The sequence below is a fragment of the Ciconia boyciana genome, chromosome 2 (genome assembly GCF_034638445.1).
Source record: "Ciconia boyciana chromosome 2, ASM3463844v1, whole genome shotgun sequence".
Lineage (NCBI taxonomy): Eukaryota > Metazoa > Chordata > Aves > Ciconiiformes > Ciconiidae > Ciconia > Ciconia boyciana.
Window position 1 is genome coordinate 161,544,715 of NC_132935.1, and position 17,640 is coordinate 161,562,354.

General features: G+C 40.8%; 1 protein-coding gene and 1 long non-coding RNA gene across 4 annotated transcripts in view; one reads left to right on the forward strand and one right to left on the reverse strand.

The window, feature by feature from the left end:
- Window positions 1-17,640, forward strand: part of PRKAG2 (protein kinase AMP-activated non-catalytic subunit gamma 2) — a 230,124-nt gene that overhangs the window by 150,735 nt on the left and 61,749 nt on the right. For both annotated transcript variants that reach the window (XM_072854749.1, XM_072854750.1), the window contains one exon: window positions 1,824-2,038. In XM_072854749.1, the coding sequence (XP_072710850.1) occupies window positions 1,824-2,038 (215 nt within the window). The remainder of the gene's footprint in view (window positions 1-1,823; window positions 2,039-17,640) is intronic.
- The window catches only part of LOC140648552 (uncharacterized), a 38,597-nt gene that overhangs the window by 13,132 nt on the left and 7,825 nt on the right, over window positions 1-17,640 (reverse strand). Inside the window, exons 2-3 of one of the 2 annotated variants that reach the window (XR_012041273.1) lie at window positions 14,951-15,113; window positions 4,558-6,455 (exon numbers count right to left, since the gene is read on the reverse strand). This is a non-coding gene — a long non-coding RNA (uncharacterized lncRNA). Of the gene's footprint in view, window positions 1-4,557; window positions 6,456-14,950; window positions 15,114-17,640 lie in introns of those variants that run through there. The other variant, XR_012041272.1, reaches the window with a different exon arrangement.

Below are 17,640 nucleotides of genomic sequence, written 5' to 3' on the forward strand. Positions count from 1 at the left end.
CTTGATTGGCAGAGCTGCAGGTCTCTTTATGAAATGAAATGGAAGTCCTTGGAGGGCAGCTGCAATTTTGGAAAAGGACTGAAGAGAGGGACTGAGTAGGGAGTCCTTTTTGATTCCAGCAAAGCTAACATTTTTCAGTGAGAGTTAGGATTTTCTTTGAAAGAAATAAATACCTTACACTGCACCACTAAAACTACTACAAATAAAACACATTAGAGCCTAATTATTTTGTAGGTTTCTTGATGAGTGATTCTATTCTCTTGAAGTTAAATCTCTTCATATGTAAAAGCCATCAAGAAAGGTTGTTTTCAATGAAGAATGATAGCTAAGGAACAGGTTCCTAAATTCCTCATTAATTCCTTTAATCATAAGATATGGTAACTCTTCCCCAGATACATCAGGAGTAATAGTTTCTTCAAGTAACACATCCCTCCCTGAGTTGTTGGATTTCTAGTCTTCTGAGTTAGCATCTTAGTTATTACTGAGTTTTATTCTTACTTTCCACCAATACAAAGTTTTCTTTGAAAATGCTGTCTACGAGGTAAAATGTGACATTGAGAGGTAATGAGGATAAAGTGAGTTGCACTAATGCACTTTACCCTGGGTTGAAAGGAAGGACCGGTGGAGGCTGCATGTACACCAATGAAAAGCTTTTGAATGGGAGAAAATGTCTGGTGCAAAAATCTCTGGTGGAGCCTTATAAGCTCACACCGAGAAGATAAGCTAGACTTATCATGAAGATGCATTATCATGTTCTCAAACACTTGTTTGAATGGCTTGGGATTTTATGCTTATTAAATGCTAACTTAGCTGCTCCCTTTTGATGGACTTGAGTCCCTTCTGGACTAACTGATCATCTGCCCAAATCTCTGGAAGTACAAGAAGTGAACCAAGTTCAGAGATCATATGGCCCACTTAAAAATATGTAGCTCTGTTTAGCCTCAGTTTTTATGCATTTAGGTCTGTCCTGATTTATGCTGGCATAAAAGAATCATCCTTTGTTTGCTGACGTACATATAGATATAACAAGAAACACAGATGTCGTAACTTGAATTTTCTAATTGGTTGTGGATGTCTGCTGGTTCTTAAATGGATAATAAATATAGCTTAAATTATCTGTTTGATCACAATTCAGAACTGCCCTAAGAAGGTAACCAAAAATACAGCTGGGGTAGATACACATGTCAAATACAAACAGGATGCTCACAAGAGAAATGATCTGCTGCTGATATTGATTTTCAGCAAAAGGTATGAATAATCTTTCTCCTCAAAGGCTGCTGAAAACACTTCTAGTTTGTGTAAAGGCATTGCCAAGAGCCTTATAGAAAGCAGACTGAGGCTCATCGGAAATATGCCCTGTTTCTTTTCGCCTCTGCTCCTACTTTTATTCTAACTGCTGGCTGAGATACTGTTAAAATAATGAAAAAGAAGAAAAAGCAAACATTAAAGCTCTTGAGCCATTTGCCATGAGATAGAGGTAATCCTGAAACTCACAGGAGTATTAAAATTATAACAATAAAGTAATACCAGTGCTGAGGATCGTTAGAAATAAGCAATCAGACAGGAGGTTAATACAACATGAACCTCCAGCACTCTCATCTGGCCACTATGCTTCCCTGTGAATGGATCAGACAGTTCAACCAGTTGAATGATTAAAAGAGTTTTAACGGCAAGGCGGAGCAATTCCCTTTCATAAACGAGGACGTGAGATACATACTTTTAGGCTGGGGAAATAGGATGAAAAAATACAGGTTCACTGTAAAGCTGAGATTTCTGTCTGCTTTTCTTCTGAACTGATTTGCGGTAATTATTCCTGTTTACAGCCTCTGGCCTCTCCTCTTCTCCATCTACCCCAACACAAGTGACCAAGCAGCCCACGTTTCCTCTTGAATCCTATAAGCATGAGCCTGAGAGACTAGAAACACGGATTCACTGTTCTTCACCTCCGGACACAGGGCAGAGATTTTCTTTGCCCCCATCTCAAAGCGCAGCCAAGCCTCCTATCATGACACCAGCTCCCTGTGCTACCTCAAAACCAGTAAGTAAAAGCATGTGTCCAGTTTTCCACTGGGAAATGTACAGGGTTGTGCGTTAACTGTTTCTTGTATTACAACCGATGGGCTACAGTGTGTGTGTCCATACTGCGGAACAGAATGAGAACAATTTCATGGGCCTTTTACTTTAGACTTGTCTCAGCTTCTCCTGGTATTCAGCTGATAAGGCCCTAGGAATCCAAAGGTGGTAGCTCTCCTTCTGATTCACCCAAATAGCAACTAATTTTTGCACTATTCTCAAGTCAGTTTTGCAGTCGCTACAGATTGCAGCATACGTTGCTGAGATGCCACTTTAGAGAAGGATAAAAGTTTTATTTAGGATTGTCTTTATCTCCCTTAGGAAGAGCTGATGAGAGCTAGCAGCCAAGGAGAGCATATCAAAAGGAAATTCACAGTATGAGCTGCAGGGAGTTTGAGTTCCTGCTGCCTTTGGAGTCTGGGATGACTGGGACAACTGGTGACTAATGGCACTAGTTGCTGTCACACCTCCTGCCCCAGCTCAGAGAGTAGAGGAAGAAGGGTAGCACTACCAGGGTATTTATCCAGCCCCCCACATAGTAGAGGTGTCTTCATAGGAGTGGTTTCTTCAACTCCTGGGAATGCATGAACTCAGCAGTTCCTGGGAATACATGAATTCCAGCCTCTGATATTCTCCACTGCTCCGTCCACACTGCATGCTGTTGTGCCTCCTCCCCTCTCCCTTGGCCAGCCTGAGCCTCAGAGGCATCACTGCTCTTCTCTTTTTGTGCTCCTCTGCCTTTTTGCTCCTTCTTTCTTTTTCATGTTAATTCCTTTGCATTGACTATCTTTCTGTTCACCGTTCCCCTTCCTCATGGAACTAGCAAACTGTGACCTGTCACCGGAGTTAACTACCCTCCATCTGTCTTTCCCCAACTTTTCTTCTTTTTTTTTTCTTCAGAATGTAAAATCTTTGACATTTTCTGTATCTAGAAATCTAGAACTGTAAAGGACATAAAAGTTCATGAGGTCTGTTTCCCTGTTGAACAACTACAAGTTCTGTTCCATTCCAGTTCTTAGTGATTTATTTAAAAGCAGGAAGTTTCCTCCCACTCGCCCATGGGAAAGCTGTTCCAGGATCTGAATACACTAACACAGCGATCCCAAAACCTTTTTGCTTTTGTGTTAGGTACCTCCACAGCAGCAGCAGCAGTTGTTATGCTGCAAGTGTTTAGGTATGGGATCAGTGTTCATGTACTACTTTCAAGTTGTTCACACACATCCAGTAAAGCACATGCCCTGTTTTGGGGACCCCTTCTCTAATGGTTAGGAAGTCTCTGATTTTTAACGTAATTTGTTTTCAGGGACAGGTTATGACCATTTGCTCTTATAATTAATAGCCATTTTCATTCATTGTTTGTTACATCCTGTTGTACCTGTAGCCAACCTTTGTTTTTTCTAGATTAAGCAAGCCAAACTCCCCCTGCAAAATACAGACTTTCTGTTCTGCTGCTATGCAAAAGTAAATAATTAAAGTATTAAATAAAATACATCCTACATTCATAGTTAGGGAACTCCAGAAGTAACTTTTCTCTAGACAACTCACTGCCTTTCCATGTAGTTAGTAGTCTTGGGATATATAAATTATGAAATTCAAAGGCCTGTAGGACACAAAAATATTTTTAGTAGGTTTCAGTCCATCAGTCATATTATTTGCATATGAATGTGTTTATCTGTGCTATGCAGCTACAGAGGAGCCTTTTGTACCTGTTAGAATAGAAATGGGGAAACAACATAATCTTAGCACATTCCACTGACCGAAAGACTGAAAAGTTTGTTTTGTTTTTAATTATTTGCTGATTCGGGCAATATGAAGTTGAGTAGAAGATGCCAGAATAAAGAAACAGAATTCTGAGCAAGTATTTATCAACTGTTGTGGTTGTATATATGTACAAGAGAGAGTCTGGGTGGAAACTCAATATGTTGGACTCTATTATCTCCTGTTCAGAAGATACAGAAATACATATATATACATATATATATATAAAAAAATACACAGGATGTACAGTGCCTGATTATCTTTGGTTTGTACCCTCTGTTCTCATTTATATCTGAGAACAGTGAGTGTGCAGGGCTGCCAGTGAATCATTAGTTTTTTGGTTTACTTGGGAACAGATGTCAGCAGCTACAGATCTGTGAGGAACAAAGCCCTGGATGTTTAATTTTCAGCAGAGACCAGAGAGAGAGAGATTTGCCATGCTTTTCTAGAAGGAGAAACTGTTAGAGGAGAGAAAGGCTAAGCTTCTGCAGAAGGGCATTAATCTGAAGCTGACGGGTGTTCACTCAGGACTGTTGTGTCTTTTGATCCCTGTGAGTTATTTACCTAGCATTCTTTGACAAATATGACAGCAGTAGACCAACAGTCTTGATTTGAGTACTGTATTTCAAATGTTTCATTTATTTGGAGCTGTGTGTTAATAAATACGTTTTCACAATGCACATGCCATAAACAAATCTGTAAAAGGCAAACTCAATTTCTTGTTTACTTAGATCACCATTTCTTGGCATAACAATTCCAATTATCTTAAAAACACACTATAAATTATATGATAAATGTTTTCATAGTGGCCATGCTGTTAGATGATCAGTTTAATGACAGGGAAGCTTCTATAATGACATCTGAAATGAGAAGTTGACTCTTATCTACAGGGCTCTGTCAACTTAAATCTCATTTACTTATCACATTGTTTAACTAGTGATGATAATGTGTGAGATCCCAGGACTATTATAAATGATTCATGATTGCTATATATATTGCAGTAGCAAAGAGGAACCCTTGGACCCAGACCCGGAATTATTATTAAAAAAACCCACAGAACAGCAGATAACTATAGGAAGGTGCAGTATCAGGACTTGGAACTAATCTTAGCCCATTTTTATTATTAACTGCATTTGAACTTGACTGTATACTTGGTTTTTATATGTCTGAGCCTGTGGCGCAGAATGGTTAAATCTGTTCAGGAAGAGAGAAGGCATGGAGGAAAGAATAAAAATATTTATTTCCCAGCAGATGTAATTAAAATCTTTTATGTTTTAGTAGCACTTAGAACAGTGTGTATTTTGATGTGATTTTTAAGCCTTAGATTCCGGTGAGGGGAATAAAAAGTGGGAGACAGTTCCTGACAGAGGGAGATCCTCCTTCAGCGAGTATCATCTCAACACAGTATACAAACCTAAGCAATTAACCTCATGCTAAATGGATGTCTGGGATAATCACTAAGGTCTGGATTTATCCCACCTAACTTTAGAAACCTATTTGAGCTGCTTAAGTTGGGAGTATAGTAGCTCTAGTTGTCTCTATATCCCAGAGAGAGGAATTTGCAGGGGATGAATCAGATCTTCAGTGGGCTGAACAGCCTTTTGCGCTGATTATAAAGGGAGTGACACCCGGTGTTGCATTTCTAACTGAGGCACTTCTGTTAGGTGCCCAAAGCTAGATGTGATGAGGCTGTGATACACCATTCCAGCAGCTCTTACAGGCTTTCCTCTGGGTGTGTAGGTGTTCCTAGTGGCTGAGTTAGAAGGTTATAATGAAAAATTCAGCTGATAAGAGATCAAAGCTATACCAAAAGATTACTGTGCATGGCATTAAATGGGGAAGGAGCAATTTGATTTTTCACAGTACAGTTCATGACTCTGTACTTTGGCCTTGTGTTGTTTGGACTGTGTAACCTTCAGGCAGTAAGTGGTAAATGATAACTCTTCTCTAATGTGACATTACTAACCGTGAAAGGAATGTAGAGAGGTTGCAAATTCAGTAACGAACATGTTTGCCCTGTTTCCGCTTTGCCCGTATTTTAAAGTGGAACATAGTGTGTTGAGCTTAATGTGGTTGTATCCTTTCTTTTTCATCCTTTCTTCTTCCACTGATGCATAAGACACTGTGAAAATAGCAGTATTCCCTGTCTCCTGCAAACACAAGCATTTTTGTGGTACATCATTTCCTGGCCTTTATGGGTTTCCCCTTTCCCAGCATGGGAAGAGTCCAGGCCAGAGAAAGAAGATGCTAGTTCCAAATTGAGGAGTTGCCTTTGAGTTCTCTTCTGGTGAAAAACAGGGTTGGGGCTTCCTCTGCTCAGAAGTGGCAAAGGCAGAACATGCTTACAAATGGCCCTTTCCATATGATTGTGTAGTTAACCACTGTTCTCCAAGTAACTTCTGAACCAAGTAATTTCCCAGAACGTTCTTAAAAAGAGGGCAGCTCAGCCAGAAGATAGTCTGAGACTTACTCTAAGCTTGTGTGAGCAAGTCCTGTTAAAACTGCAGATACAGCACACAGGAGGGACTGAAAGAGTCTGGTCTGTATCCATTTTGCACAGTCCTTGCTGCTCCAGCATATGGAAGAGGAGAGACGTAACACACAGCTGGGACTCTCTTCCAGTCCTAGATATAGAGAGGAAAACAAGATTGTGTCTGCAGCTACCTGCTGGTTAAACAGTAGCACTTCATAGAATCATAAAATAGCTTGGGTTGGAAGGGACCTTTACAGGTCATCTAATCCAACCCCCCTGCAATGAGCAGGGACATCTTCCACTAGATCAGGTTGCTCAGAGCCCCGTCCAACCTGACCTTGAATGTTTCCAGGGATGAGGCATCTACCACCTCTCTGAGCAACCTGTTCCAGTGTTTCACCACCCTCATTGTAAAAAATTTCTTCCTTCTATCTAGTCTGAATCTACCCTCTTTTAGTTTGAACCTATTGCCCCTTGTCCTATTGCTACAGACCCTGCTAAAAAGTTTGTCCCCATCTTTCTTATAAGCCCCCTTTAAGTACTGAAAGGCTGCAACAAGATGTCCCCGCAGCCTTCTCTTCTCCAGGCTAAACAACCCCAACTCTCTCAGCCTTTCTTCACAGGAGAGGTGTTCCATCCCTCTGATCATTTTTGTGGCCCTCCTCTGGACCCACCCCAACAGGTCCATGTCTTTCCTGTGCTGAGGGCTCCAGATCTGGACGCAGTACTGCAGGTGGGGTCTCACCAGAGCAGAGCAGAGGGGCAGAATCACCTTCCTTGACCTGCTGGCCACGCTTCTTTTAATGCAGCCCAGGATACGGTTGGCCTTCTGGGCTGCAAGTGCACATTGCTGGGTCATGTCCAGCTCTTCATCCACCAGTGCCCCCAAGTCCTTCTCTTCAGGGCTGCTCTCAATCCCTTCATCCCCCAGCCTGTACTGATGCTGGGGGTTGCCCTGACCCAGGTGCAGGACCCTGCACTTGGCCTTGTCGAACCTCATGAGGTTCACATGGGCCCACTTCTCCAGCTTGTCCAGGTGGCTCTGGATGGCATCCTGTCCCTCAGGCGTGTCAACCGCACCACTCAGCTTGGTGTCATCTGCAAACCTGCTGAGGGTGCACTCGATCCCACTGTCTGCGTCACTGATGAAGATATTAAACAGTACTGGTCCCAAGATGGACCCCTGAGGGACACCACTTGTCACCAATCTCCATCTGGACATGGAGCCATTGACCACTGCCCTCTGGATGCAACCATCCAACCAATTCCTCATCCACCGAACAGTCCACCCATCAAATCCATCTCTCTCCCATTGAGAGAGAAGGATGTTGTGGGGGACCGTGTTGAAGGCCTTACGGAAGTCCAGATAGATGACATCTGTAGCTCTTCCCTTGTCCACTGATGTAGTCACTCCATCAGAGAAGGCCACTAGGTTGGTCAGGCAGGACTTGCTCTTGGTGAAGCCATGCTGGCTGTCTTGAATCATGTCCCTGTCCTCCATGTGCCTTAGCAGAGCTTCTAAGAGGATCTGTTCCATGATCTTCCCAGGCACGGAGGCGAGGCTGACAGGTCAGTAGTTCCCAGGGTCATCCTTTCTACGCTTTTTAAAAATGGGTACAACATTGCCCTTTTTTCGGTCACCAGGGACTTCACCTGACTGCCATGACTTTTCAAATATCATGAGAGTGGCTTGGCAACTACATCAGCCAATTCCCTCAGGACTCTGGGATGCATCTCATCAGGTTCCATAGACTTATGTATGTTCAGGTTGCTCAGGTGGTCACAAACCCGATCTTCTCTTACAGTGGGAAGGACTTTGCTCCCCCAGTCCCCGTCTTGCAGTCTATACACTCGAGAGGTGTGGGAGGAGAGGTTGACAATGAAGACTGAGGGAAAAAACTTGTTGAGTACTTCAGCCTTCTCCTCAGCCGTTGTTACCAGTTTGCCAGTCTTGCTCATCGGGGGGAGGTGCTCTTTCTTTGACTTTCCTTTTCTGACTGACATACCTGTAGAAGCCCTTCTTATTATTCTTTGCATCCCTTGCCAAGTTCAGCTCCAGCTGTGTCTTGGCCTTCCTGACCCCATCCCTACACAACTGGGCAGCATCCCTATACTCTTCCCAGGATACCTGTCCCTGCTTCCACTGCCTGTGCATTTCCTTCTTGCCCTTTAGTTTGACCAGCACGTCTTGACTCAGCCATGCTGGTGTCTTGCTGTCCTTTCCTGATTTCTTACACCTGAGGATCGAGAGCTCTTGAGCTCTATGGAAAGCGTCCTTAAAGATCTGCCAGCTCTGTTCTTCTCCCTTGTCCCTGAGGGCAAGGCTATTCATGCTGTTTCTTAGCCAAAATGTAGTATACTCAAAAACAGGGCTGTTAACTTGTTCAGCGTGAAAGGCTATTACATCACACCCTGCTGTTGGCAAGGAGCCTGGGAACCAGGATATATGCAGCAGGTCCTTCAGTGTGGCTCTCTCCAAAAAGCCATGCCACCTATCAGAGCATAATCTAGCTGGCTGATTAAAGAGATTTAAATCTGATGAAGAGAACAGAAAAGTGTTCTTTGAGTCTGATGTTGTCTTAAGGAAAGAAAAAAAGCACAGGCTGGGAAAAAAGGAATCTGGTCTGCAAATGTACAAGAACTCCCTATTTCAGCATTCATGTGGTTTAAGGGAATATATTAGAGTACCAGGACATTACTGTGATTCAGCTTTGATTTACACCACAGTAAAGTGATCACAGAAATTAGAGCCCGAAAGGCTGTCATTTACCAGTGAAGAAAGCTCTTGCAGTGTTGTTGTGTCCAGGCTAGTTTTAAGTGCCTTAATACCAGCACTCCTTTTGGGAGATGATTCTGTTCTCTAATAGATCCTATGGGCTGTAACAAGCCATCATTGTTCAAACATTTCTCCCTATAGGAACTGTTGCTGTCCACGTGAAAGTGTGTTTAATTTAAAAATGGTATATATTTGTCCAACAGTTGGCATGTAACTAATTAGTTGCAAACTTAGTAAATGAATAGTGTTTTGATGAACTACATAACAATTAGATACCATATTAATGGAAAAATATCTTGAGCTCACCTGATTTTATTTCAGTCTCCTTTGACAGAGCATCATGGTGGCTCCACTGAATTGAATATAGGCCCACAGGAGAATTATTTAATATGGTTGGAAAGTCCATAGTGAGATTCAGTGGGACATAAAGAATAAATGAACCAGTAAACTCACCTGGAACTGAACATTACAAAAATAGAAAGCTTCAGCTATACCACACTACTTCTTTTTAGTTATAGCTCCCATTTTATTAATATTGTGTTCTCTCACTTCACTTTCTCCCTATTAGTCTTATCTTTTGTATCACATTTGGTATTTTCATCCCCTCTTAGTATTTAAAATATGCAACAAACATCTTACTAGCTATTTTCTGTTGGTTAATTTGCTTTTTTTTAAAGCTACTTATTTGGTTTAGAAAAAAAAATGTTCAGTCATAACCTCCTGAAATACTGGTTTCCTAATGTATTTGTGTTCTGATTGCAGTGTTCAGATTCATGGCAATCAATCTTAGGATGCAGAGAAAATGTATTGCATAAAGATGATTTTTTTCCTGCCCTAAGGAAATGTGTGTCTGTGTCAGCTTGTGGCTTTTTCTGCAGCCACAGAGATAATTTAATCAACTATCTATGGATTCACTCAGTGGAGAATTTATTTTAACGGCATAAAGTCCTACAATTCCTGTTCCTCCGAGTCCTAGATCAAAAGGAGAAAGGCTAGGTGGAAAGGATGAATAGCCAGAATGCTGAGTCCAATCAATTCCCAGCTGCTTTGACAGCTCTCATAAGGCTATAAGTAGTTAAGGCAATTAAAACTAGAGCATCTATGCGTCTTTTTTAAGATACACATTGGTACCAAAATCATGACCCCAGCATGCTGAAGACAGAGTTAGTGGCTTAAAGCTAAGTTACTTTTATCACCCTAAGTCCTGCGCTATGCATGGTATAAAAAGGCTAAACCTAAGGATCTGGCCTCATGTGTCTATATAAATAGATATCTTTCGAATAAGTAACATGATGTAAGAGGGTGCTTTAAGATTGACAGCCTGGTTTTACCCATTGAACTGATTTCTCCCAGCACAGCTTATTTCTGAATTTTAGACTTGTTAATTTAATAAGCATTCTGTTATTTTGCTAGAAGATCAGAACGTCTCATAAGAGTAAGCTCTATTAGCAATTAGAAGCCGGATACATACTCTCTGATTTAATGTAAAGCTTCAGCTTAATATAGGATCGCTGACAGTTTCTTACCAGCTATATCTGGACAATTTTGGAACACAAAAATTATTTACCATCTAGGCTGTTTATTCACAAAGCAGTAGGGATTATAGACCAAAGTCTTTCCATGAGAGTGGAGCAGAGATGCACAGTTTTGAACCTGTTCTGTTGTATCATGCCTGCTTACGTATTGGACTAGAGGGAAAATACAGCTAAGAATAAGTAAAAAAGGCTTATGGAAGGGAACTATGAATTCCTTGCCATCTTCATCTCTCTTAAGCCAGTTTTGTCTATATTGTATTTTTAGATGCAGTGTCTTTAATGGCCAACAGAGCTTTAACGAATGTAAAAAGCCAGTTGATACCAAAAGGACATGGACTACATAAAGCAGTGATATTCCTTTCTCACTTCCTCACAACATTCCCCCGTCCCTTCCTCTGACTGGATGAAATAAACTGTTGAAGTTGGGAGAAAAAAAGGGGGACATCACAAAAACCACTCAGTTCTTTACAGCTTCTTTCCCCCGGCTTTCATATTTTATAGTGTCACTACCTGCTTGTGCATGAGGAGAGCAATACAGCTCTTTAAAAATACAGCTTGTGTCTGTGTTTTTTTCCTTTAAGATTACAATCAAGCAAGTTTGGCCATTTGAAAGTCAGCTGCATGGGCTGCTGACTCAGAAGAGGACTAGATACCATCTTGGCAGCAGCTTGGAAAAATGTTTCCATTGTGCTGGTGAAATGAATGCAAAATATTTATTCTTTGAGCTTGTTCACAACAGCATTCTCAGCTGGAACTGAGGGTGGGGCCATGTGGAAGACATTTGTAGGAAGACAATAATGATTTGTACAGTGCCCAAGATACGCTTAATCTTATTTTATGATTAACAAAGGACAAGGCTCCTACCATATGGGGCTTATAAACTGAAGTGTAAACTGGTGAAGTAACCAACAGAGAATAAAAGAGAAAAGGTAACGGAGGCAGGTGGTCAGCAAAAGGAGCGGGAGCAGAATTCAAGATGGGAGGTTTTAATTTAGTCTTTTTGCATGTTTAGGATTACAGTAAATTGCCAGTGATAAGGTTAATACCTTAGGCTTTTGAAATTTTTATCTATCAGACTTTTTCACTTACAACTGCACAAGCCAAGGCATCTGTGATATGTAGAAAGTCTTCTTCCTTGTACCTCGGAACAAAAAGTTACTAACTGCTATTTTGTGGTATATAAGCACATATGATTCAGGCAGAAAAATAAACATGATTCTTGCCCTGAGGACCTTATTGTCCAAGAGCCTGATCTAGCAAAACAGGCCAGGCAAATTCTAAAACCGTAAGAAAGCATTGGCTTAAACAGGATTGTTCCTAAGCACTACTTCCAGTATATGCTTGCAGAATAGATTTTAAGTGTAGCCATAACATAGCTAGTAATGACAGAAGGCATTGAGGAAAGGTAACCTGAAGGTTACAGCACTGAGTTTGGTTGAGGTTGCTATGTATTTATGTTGCTGCATCTCAGGTGCTGTTTTGTTTTGGTTAATGTCAATGTGATGATGGCCTTGATCCAGGAAAGCACTTAAATGTGTGGTTAATTTTAAGTATGTTGGTAGTCCTGTTGGAGTCAACAGTACAACAGCAGTTAAAGCTATGTGCCTGCCTAGTCACTTTGCTGCATCAGGGTCTTTGTACAATTTTTGTTGTCTATTAAAACACAAATGACACAAGTACTGAAGATGAGAAAGGAACCTGATGGACAGACAGAGGATGGAGAAAAGAGCTGGGGACAACATTAAAGGTTCAGAAAAGACTAAGTGAGGGAAAGAGCTTGGGAATCAGAAGAGAGCTCCTGGCGACAATGGAAAATAGCTGATCACTGAGTGGCAGGGAGAGCAGCAGCTGCAAGATTGCTATCTCCCTGCTGTTGTGTGTTTGGCCTTTCAAGCTTTGGGTGTTGGGATTGTATTTACTTGGAAACATTCACGGTGTGTACTACCTCAGGATCCAGCTCCTTACATAAATGGAAACAGCTACTGATGAAGAAATGGCTTATAAAAGAAGACAACAGATTCCTCTCCAGCCCGCCCTCCCTTAAGCATGCTGATAATGACTGCACAAGAGTACATCCCAACAGACCTGTGGCACACAGGGACAGGATGCTACCAAAGCCAATTTCTTAGGGAGCACTGTGAGGAATAGTTTTCACTGAGAGTGCACAACTTTCTTTCCTGGAATATGTCCTCAGAAAAAGACAGCAAGATGCCACCGAGCATGGCTATGGTACAAAAGGACATAATACAAACTGGTCACCAAGTAGTTTCTTCCATCATTCAAGATTTTACAGGTAGAGAGGTTACATTTTGAAGAAAAGGATGCCTTCCTCAACCTTTCTTCTTTTCTTCATGGCCTCAAGCATTTGGCTGTTGCTGTTTTAAAGAAGTAATCTTGGAATTCAAAGAGCATTTCAGTTGCAGACTTTTTAAGGAAAACAAGAGTTTAGAAAGCAGAAAAATATAGTGCCAGTAGCTAGGGCATGCTTTAGAGATCAGAGAGAGCTGGCTGCAACCATCTGCCCTATCGGAGATCACTTGTGTGACTCTAAGTCACTTGGTCTCAGTGCCTCTGTTTCCCCTTTATAAAAAAAATTGGATAACACTTCTCTAAGTCAAAGAGATGTTATGATGATAAGTATACAAAAAAGTTCTACAGAACTCAGATATTTCTAGAACAGGAGCTGCAAGTGGCTTAAGATAAGTTAACCATAGATAGCATGTGTTGTATTTAAAGTTTGTAGCAACAGGCTTTTACACTGCAGACTGTAATTGTGTATAGGAAGCTATCCTGTTTTCAGAGCACATCAAGATTTACACAAAAGATCACTGTAAAGTAGGCTGCTCTTCTGAGTCTATGTTTATTTTAGAGCTTCCTTTAAAACAGTTCAGGCATTCTCGAGAACTGGTAATTTTCAAAGAATTATCATAGGACACTCTGTCCCGTACATTATATAAGGATTAGTATATATACATACATGCCCAAAACTTGATGTTATGCACTGTAACGTAGACTTGCTCATTTTTACTTGTTTTTGCCACAACTAGCCATGAAATTACTTTAAAACTATGAATCAATGTAATGTCTACCTAAGCCATGGCCTTAAATGGCCTTATTATGGCGCTATTAATGGCCTTAAAGGCGCTATTAATGGCCTTAAATAAATACTTACTGTTTTTCTAGAGATCCATAGCCAGGCATCTATTCCGAACTCGGTGTGCCTTTCCCAAGAGCTTAAAATATCATCAAAACCAACTAAAAATGAACATAACAACCCCTGAAATGTCAAAGCCAAATCAGCTCCCCTTCTTGCAGCAATGTCCCATACTGTCCCTCACGAGGCGTTACCTGGGCATCTCCTGAGAACAACCCAGCTGAAACTTCCAACGCTTAACCCAAATGGCCGAGGTTAGAGAGTGCTCTTGGGATTGCCCAGCCAGCAGCAGTTTCCCTCCTGCACTGCTATCACTCCTCCGTGAGCACTTTCACTGGCTCCCTCTTTGGCAGACAGCGCAGGACACAGGTAGTCTCCCTGATACAAAGGTCCAAAGCTCTGAGAACTCTTCATCTCAAAAGATGACACTTTTTGTCTCAAAAGATGATTAACTTCGATATATGACCATTTTGGCAGAAACAACCACTTCAATCTCAAACGACTGACAGCAGTATTTAATTTAATATTCAACTGCTTTTTTTTTTCATTTAAGTTAAACTGACACTGAATTTCCAGTCTGCTACTTAAGTGTGCTTCAGAAGCAAAGAGGCATCTCCATAGGGCTTATACACAACTGAATGTACAGTAAATAGAATTTAATCCTGACTAATGAAATCAGTGCCAATTTTTCTATTTACTTCAGAAAGGCTAGATTCTCTTATGACTCAACTATTACCTTACCTTGTAATGACAATTTAAACAGTCCGTTTTCATACCACTGTTAACTGGGAGGTACCACCCTATGTTAATACAGAAGTCTCCTCAAACAGGCTGTTGAATATTGAATGCACTTCTTTATTTCCATCTTTTGAGAGCCTGTGATAAGCTACAATAAAAAGCCCTAGGGAAGCATGTAATGAAATAATTTCAGCTCTTTGTGGATATTTAACTACAGACTGAATCTACATCCAAGCTTATGTGCTTGTGAACCCAGTGTTTGCCCTATCCACACTATAAGCATCTGCTGCCCATGAACACACTTTAGTATCCACATGTCCACAAGCTCTCCAGTAACATGAGCATGGTGGCATGCTTGCTGGAGGTGTATCCCTGGTCCTTAGCGTGGAACTAATCTGAATTTTTTTCAATTCTGGTTCCTGGAATACAGGGAAAAGCCTTACCAGTATTTCCATGTCTTTTTATAATATTGCTTGAGGTCATAAAACATTTAGCTCAGACACTTGATATGCTTCTTGCTTAGCACAGTCCTTGCTTCAGTCCTTCCAGACGGTGTCAAACCACAGAACCAGTACAGAGGATGATCTGGGTTCACCTGTAGTGTACCTGAAATGATGGAAGGATATAGTTAAGAGGCTGTCAAAAGGGAAAGCATGCATGACAGAAGGAAGATATCCATTACATGTTGCTGTCATTGCAGATTTCTTTTGTGCATAACAATAAAAAAGAAGCAGCGCACAAAAATTAGGCCTGGAGTGATCAGCGGTAGACCTGGAAGTAATTCAGGAAGAGGGTTAGGTTCCTTAAGCTACACAGACTCAGTGCCATCTGAAATGTCATGTCAAAAGTTAATTTATTTGGAGATTCCAGGTCAACCATAGGCTCTGTGTTGAAGGAAGTTTATTAATATATTGGTTTGTCTACACATAATAGTAGCTACTCTGAGATAACAGACTTCACAAGCTTTGGTGGGGCCACTGAAGGCACTCATGCCTAGTTTGTCAGCTGTGGGGTGGGCTTGGAATCTAATGCAAACACAGAGCCCCTGAGTGCTACGAGGTAGTCCTTCTTAAGTGTTTAATGTCCGCTTAGAATTGCACTGAAAAATACTTCATTATCTTTGTCTGCCTCTTTGAGATAGCTTTCAAATGTTCCTTCGGGAGTCCTATTGAGTATTGAGATCCTCAGTCATGACAAGCTCTGCAGGAAGTGGCCACCTATAGCACAGCTCATTAGCTCCACGTTTAGCCTGCAGTTACCTGCTTCTTAGTGCAGCTCGTGCCACAGAGCAATTTGTTCAGTCCAGGTCTATGTAAATTTCTTGAAGTTTTGTCAAGATTGTGGGTGATTCAGTTCTGAGCTGAAGATTGTCTCTATTTTTCCATAAACCACCCTTGTAACTCTGACCTGCATCATCCTGCTAACATCTAGGCTCAATAGATCTGCTTCCAGCCTTTCAAAACTGCTGATGATCATGAAAATTACATTTTAATGGTAGGCTACTAATAGGTTACTAGAATTTTGCAGAGTTTACTGAAGCCTGAAGTGTGGCATCAGTTAACTTCAGGCTTTGTTAGGGAAAAGGTGTTTCATTTTAAGTTTAAAAAATATCATCATTGAAAGCTGGTGTAATGTTTGCACAGTGAAGTCACTATCCATGACTGAGGCTTTGAAATATAACACTAAGATGAAGAAAGCGAAATGGTGTATAGTAAATGTGTTTGTTTAAATCACATTTGGCTCTGAGTATTTTTTTTTCAAATTTGTTATTCTCAGTGGCTTCTGTTCTGCAGATTACTCATCAGTACTCTGGCCTCAATCCAGCTAAAGTACTTAAGTAAGTGCTTAACTTTAACTAACACAAATAATCCTGTATTCAATGACAGTGAATGAAGACCCACATAAATGTGGGCTCACGCTTACTCTTCTTTTCCATTCACTTTAAATTAGTGGATGCTTACCTGTTTTTTACCATTAGTATTATCTTAATCTGTTCTTTGGGGGGAGGTTTAAATGTATGTTTGTCACAACAAAATATCTACAGTAATCATGCTTATTACCTGATTTCTGCAGCTCTCTCCAGCAATAATTTCCCCTCGCCTTCAATCATGCCCCACAGTGTGATAAGAGGTAGGTCCTATTTCAAAGAGACTAAGGACCACTCAAGCATATGTGTGAAAACAGCGGAAGTATATCTTTTTGAGCGTATACGATAACAAACATTTAAGACTAGAACACTTAAAAACTCTGGAATAGATGAAAACACTAAGTGGCATCCCTGTGTTTGCAGAATCAGGTAGCAAGCTAGTAACATCAGTATCCTCAACAAAGTCAGGTTAGTTCCTCACAAGTACTTAACATTTTTTACCTTTCTGTTCAAAAGGACAGAATTTAAATTGTGAGGTTGTTTGATTAATAACGTGTCACGCATTGATTCGGACTCTACCTATATTCTACATGAGTAATTTGAGGAATGAATATTGGCCAATTATGTAGAGAATGCTCCTGATATTCTTGACTCAAAACTCTGCCTTATCTGAGTTGCAGAGTGATACAGGATCAGACACACAGCTAGATATTAGAGGTTATGTAAACAAATCCTGCCTCTTCTCCACTTACGCCTTGATTTCTCTGTAAGAATTTAGCTGGGGATCTAGGCTATTCCTTGGTCTTTTACTTCCTTTGAAGTTGATTTTTCAGAAGTGCTTAACTCTTCTGTCACTGGTACTGCTGTTTTTTTCTCAAAGTGAGGTGCTGCAGGACACTGTTGATGTATAAGATAGGTTCTTTGTTTCTGGTATTAGATCAAAAGAATTTTTGTAAATCTATCCTGTTTCTCAATTAAGTCAGTGACAGAACTCACTGGGATTAAACTGCAAGTTCATTTCCATACAGAAATATTTAGGAAGGGCTCTCCACTAAAAATGTGAAATCACTCTGCACATTCAGTTCACATGTCTTCAGGGTAAACAGATTTCAACACTCAGTACTGTAATGAGTAGAAATGCAAGGTGTCCATTTCATCATCTTTCCTAGTGCTTAATGCACTCCTATATTCCTTTTGGTTTGGGGTTGGTTTTTTTTGGATTTGGCTACATTTGATTGTTGTTCCTTTTATGTTATCCATTTAACC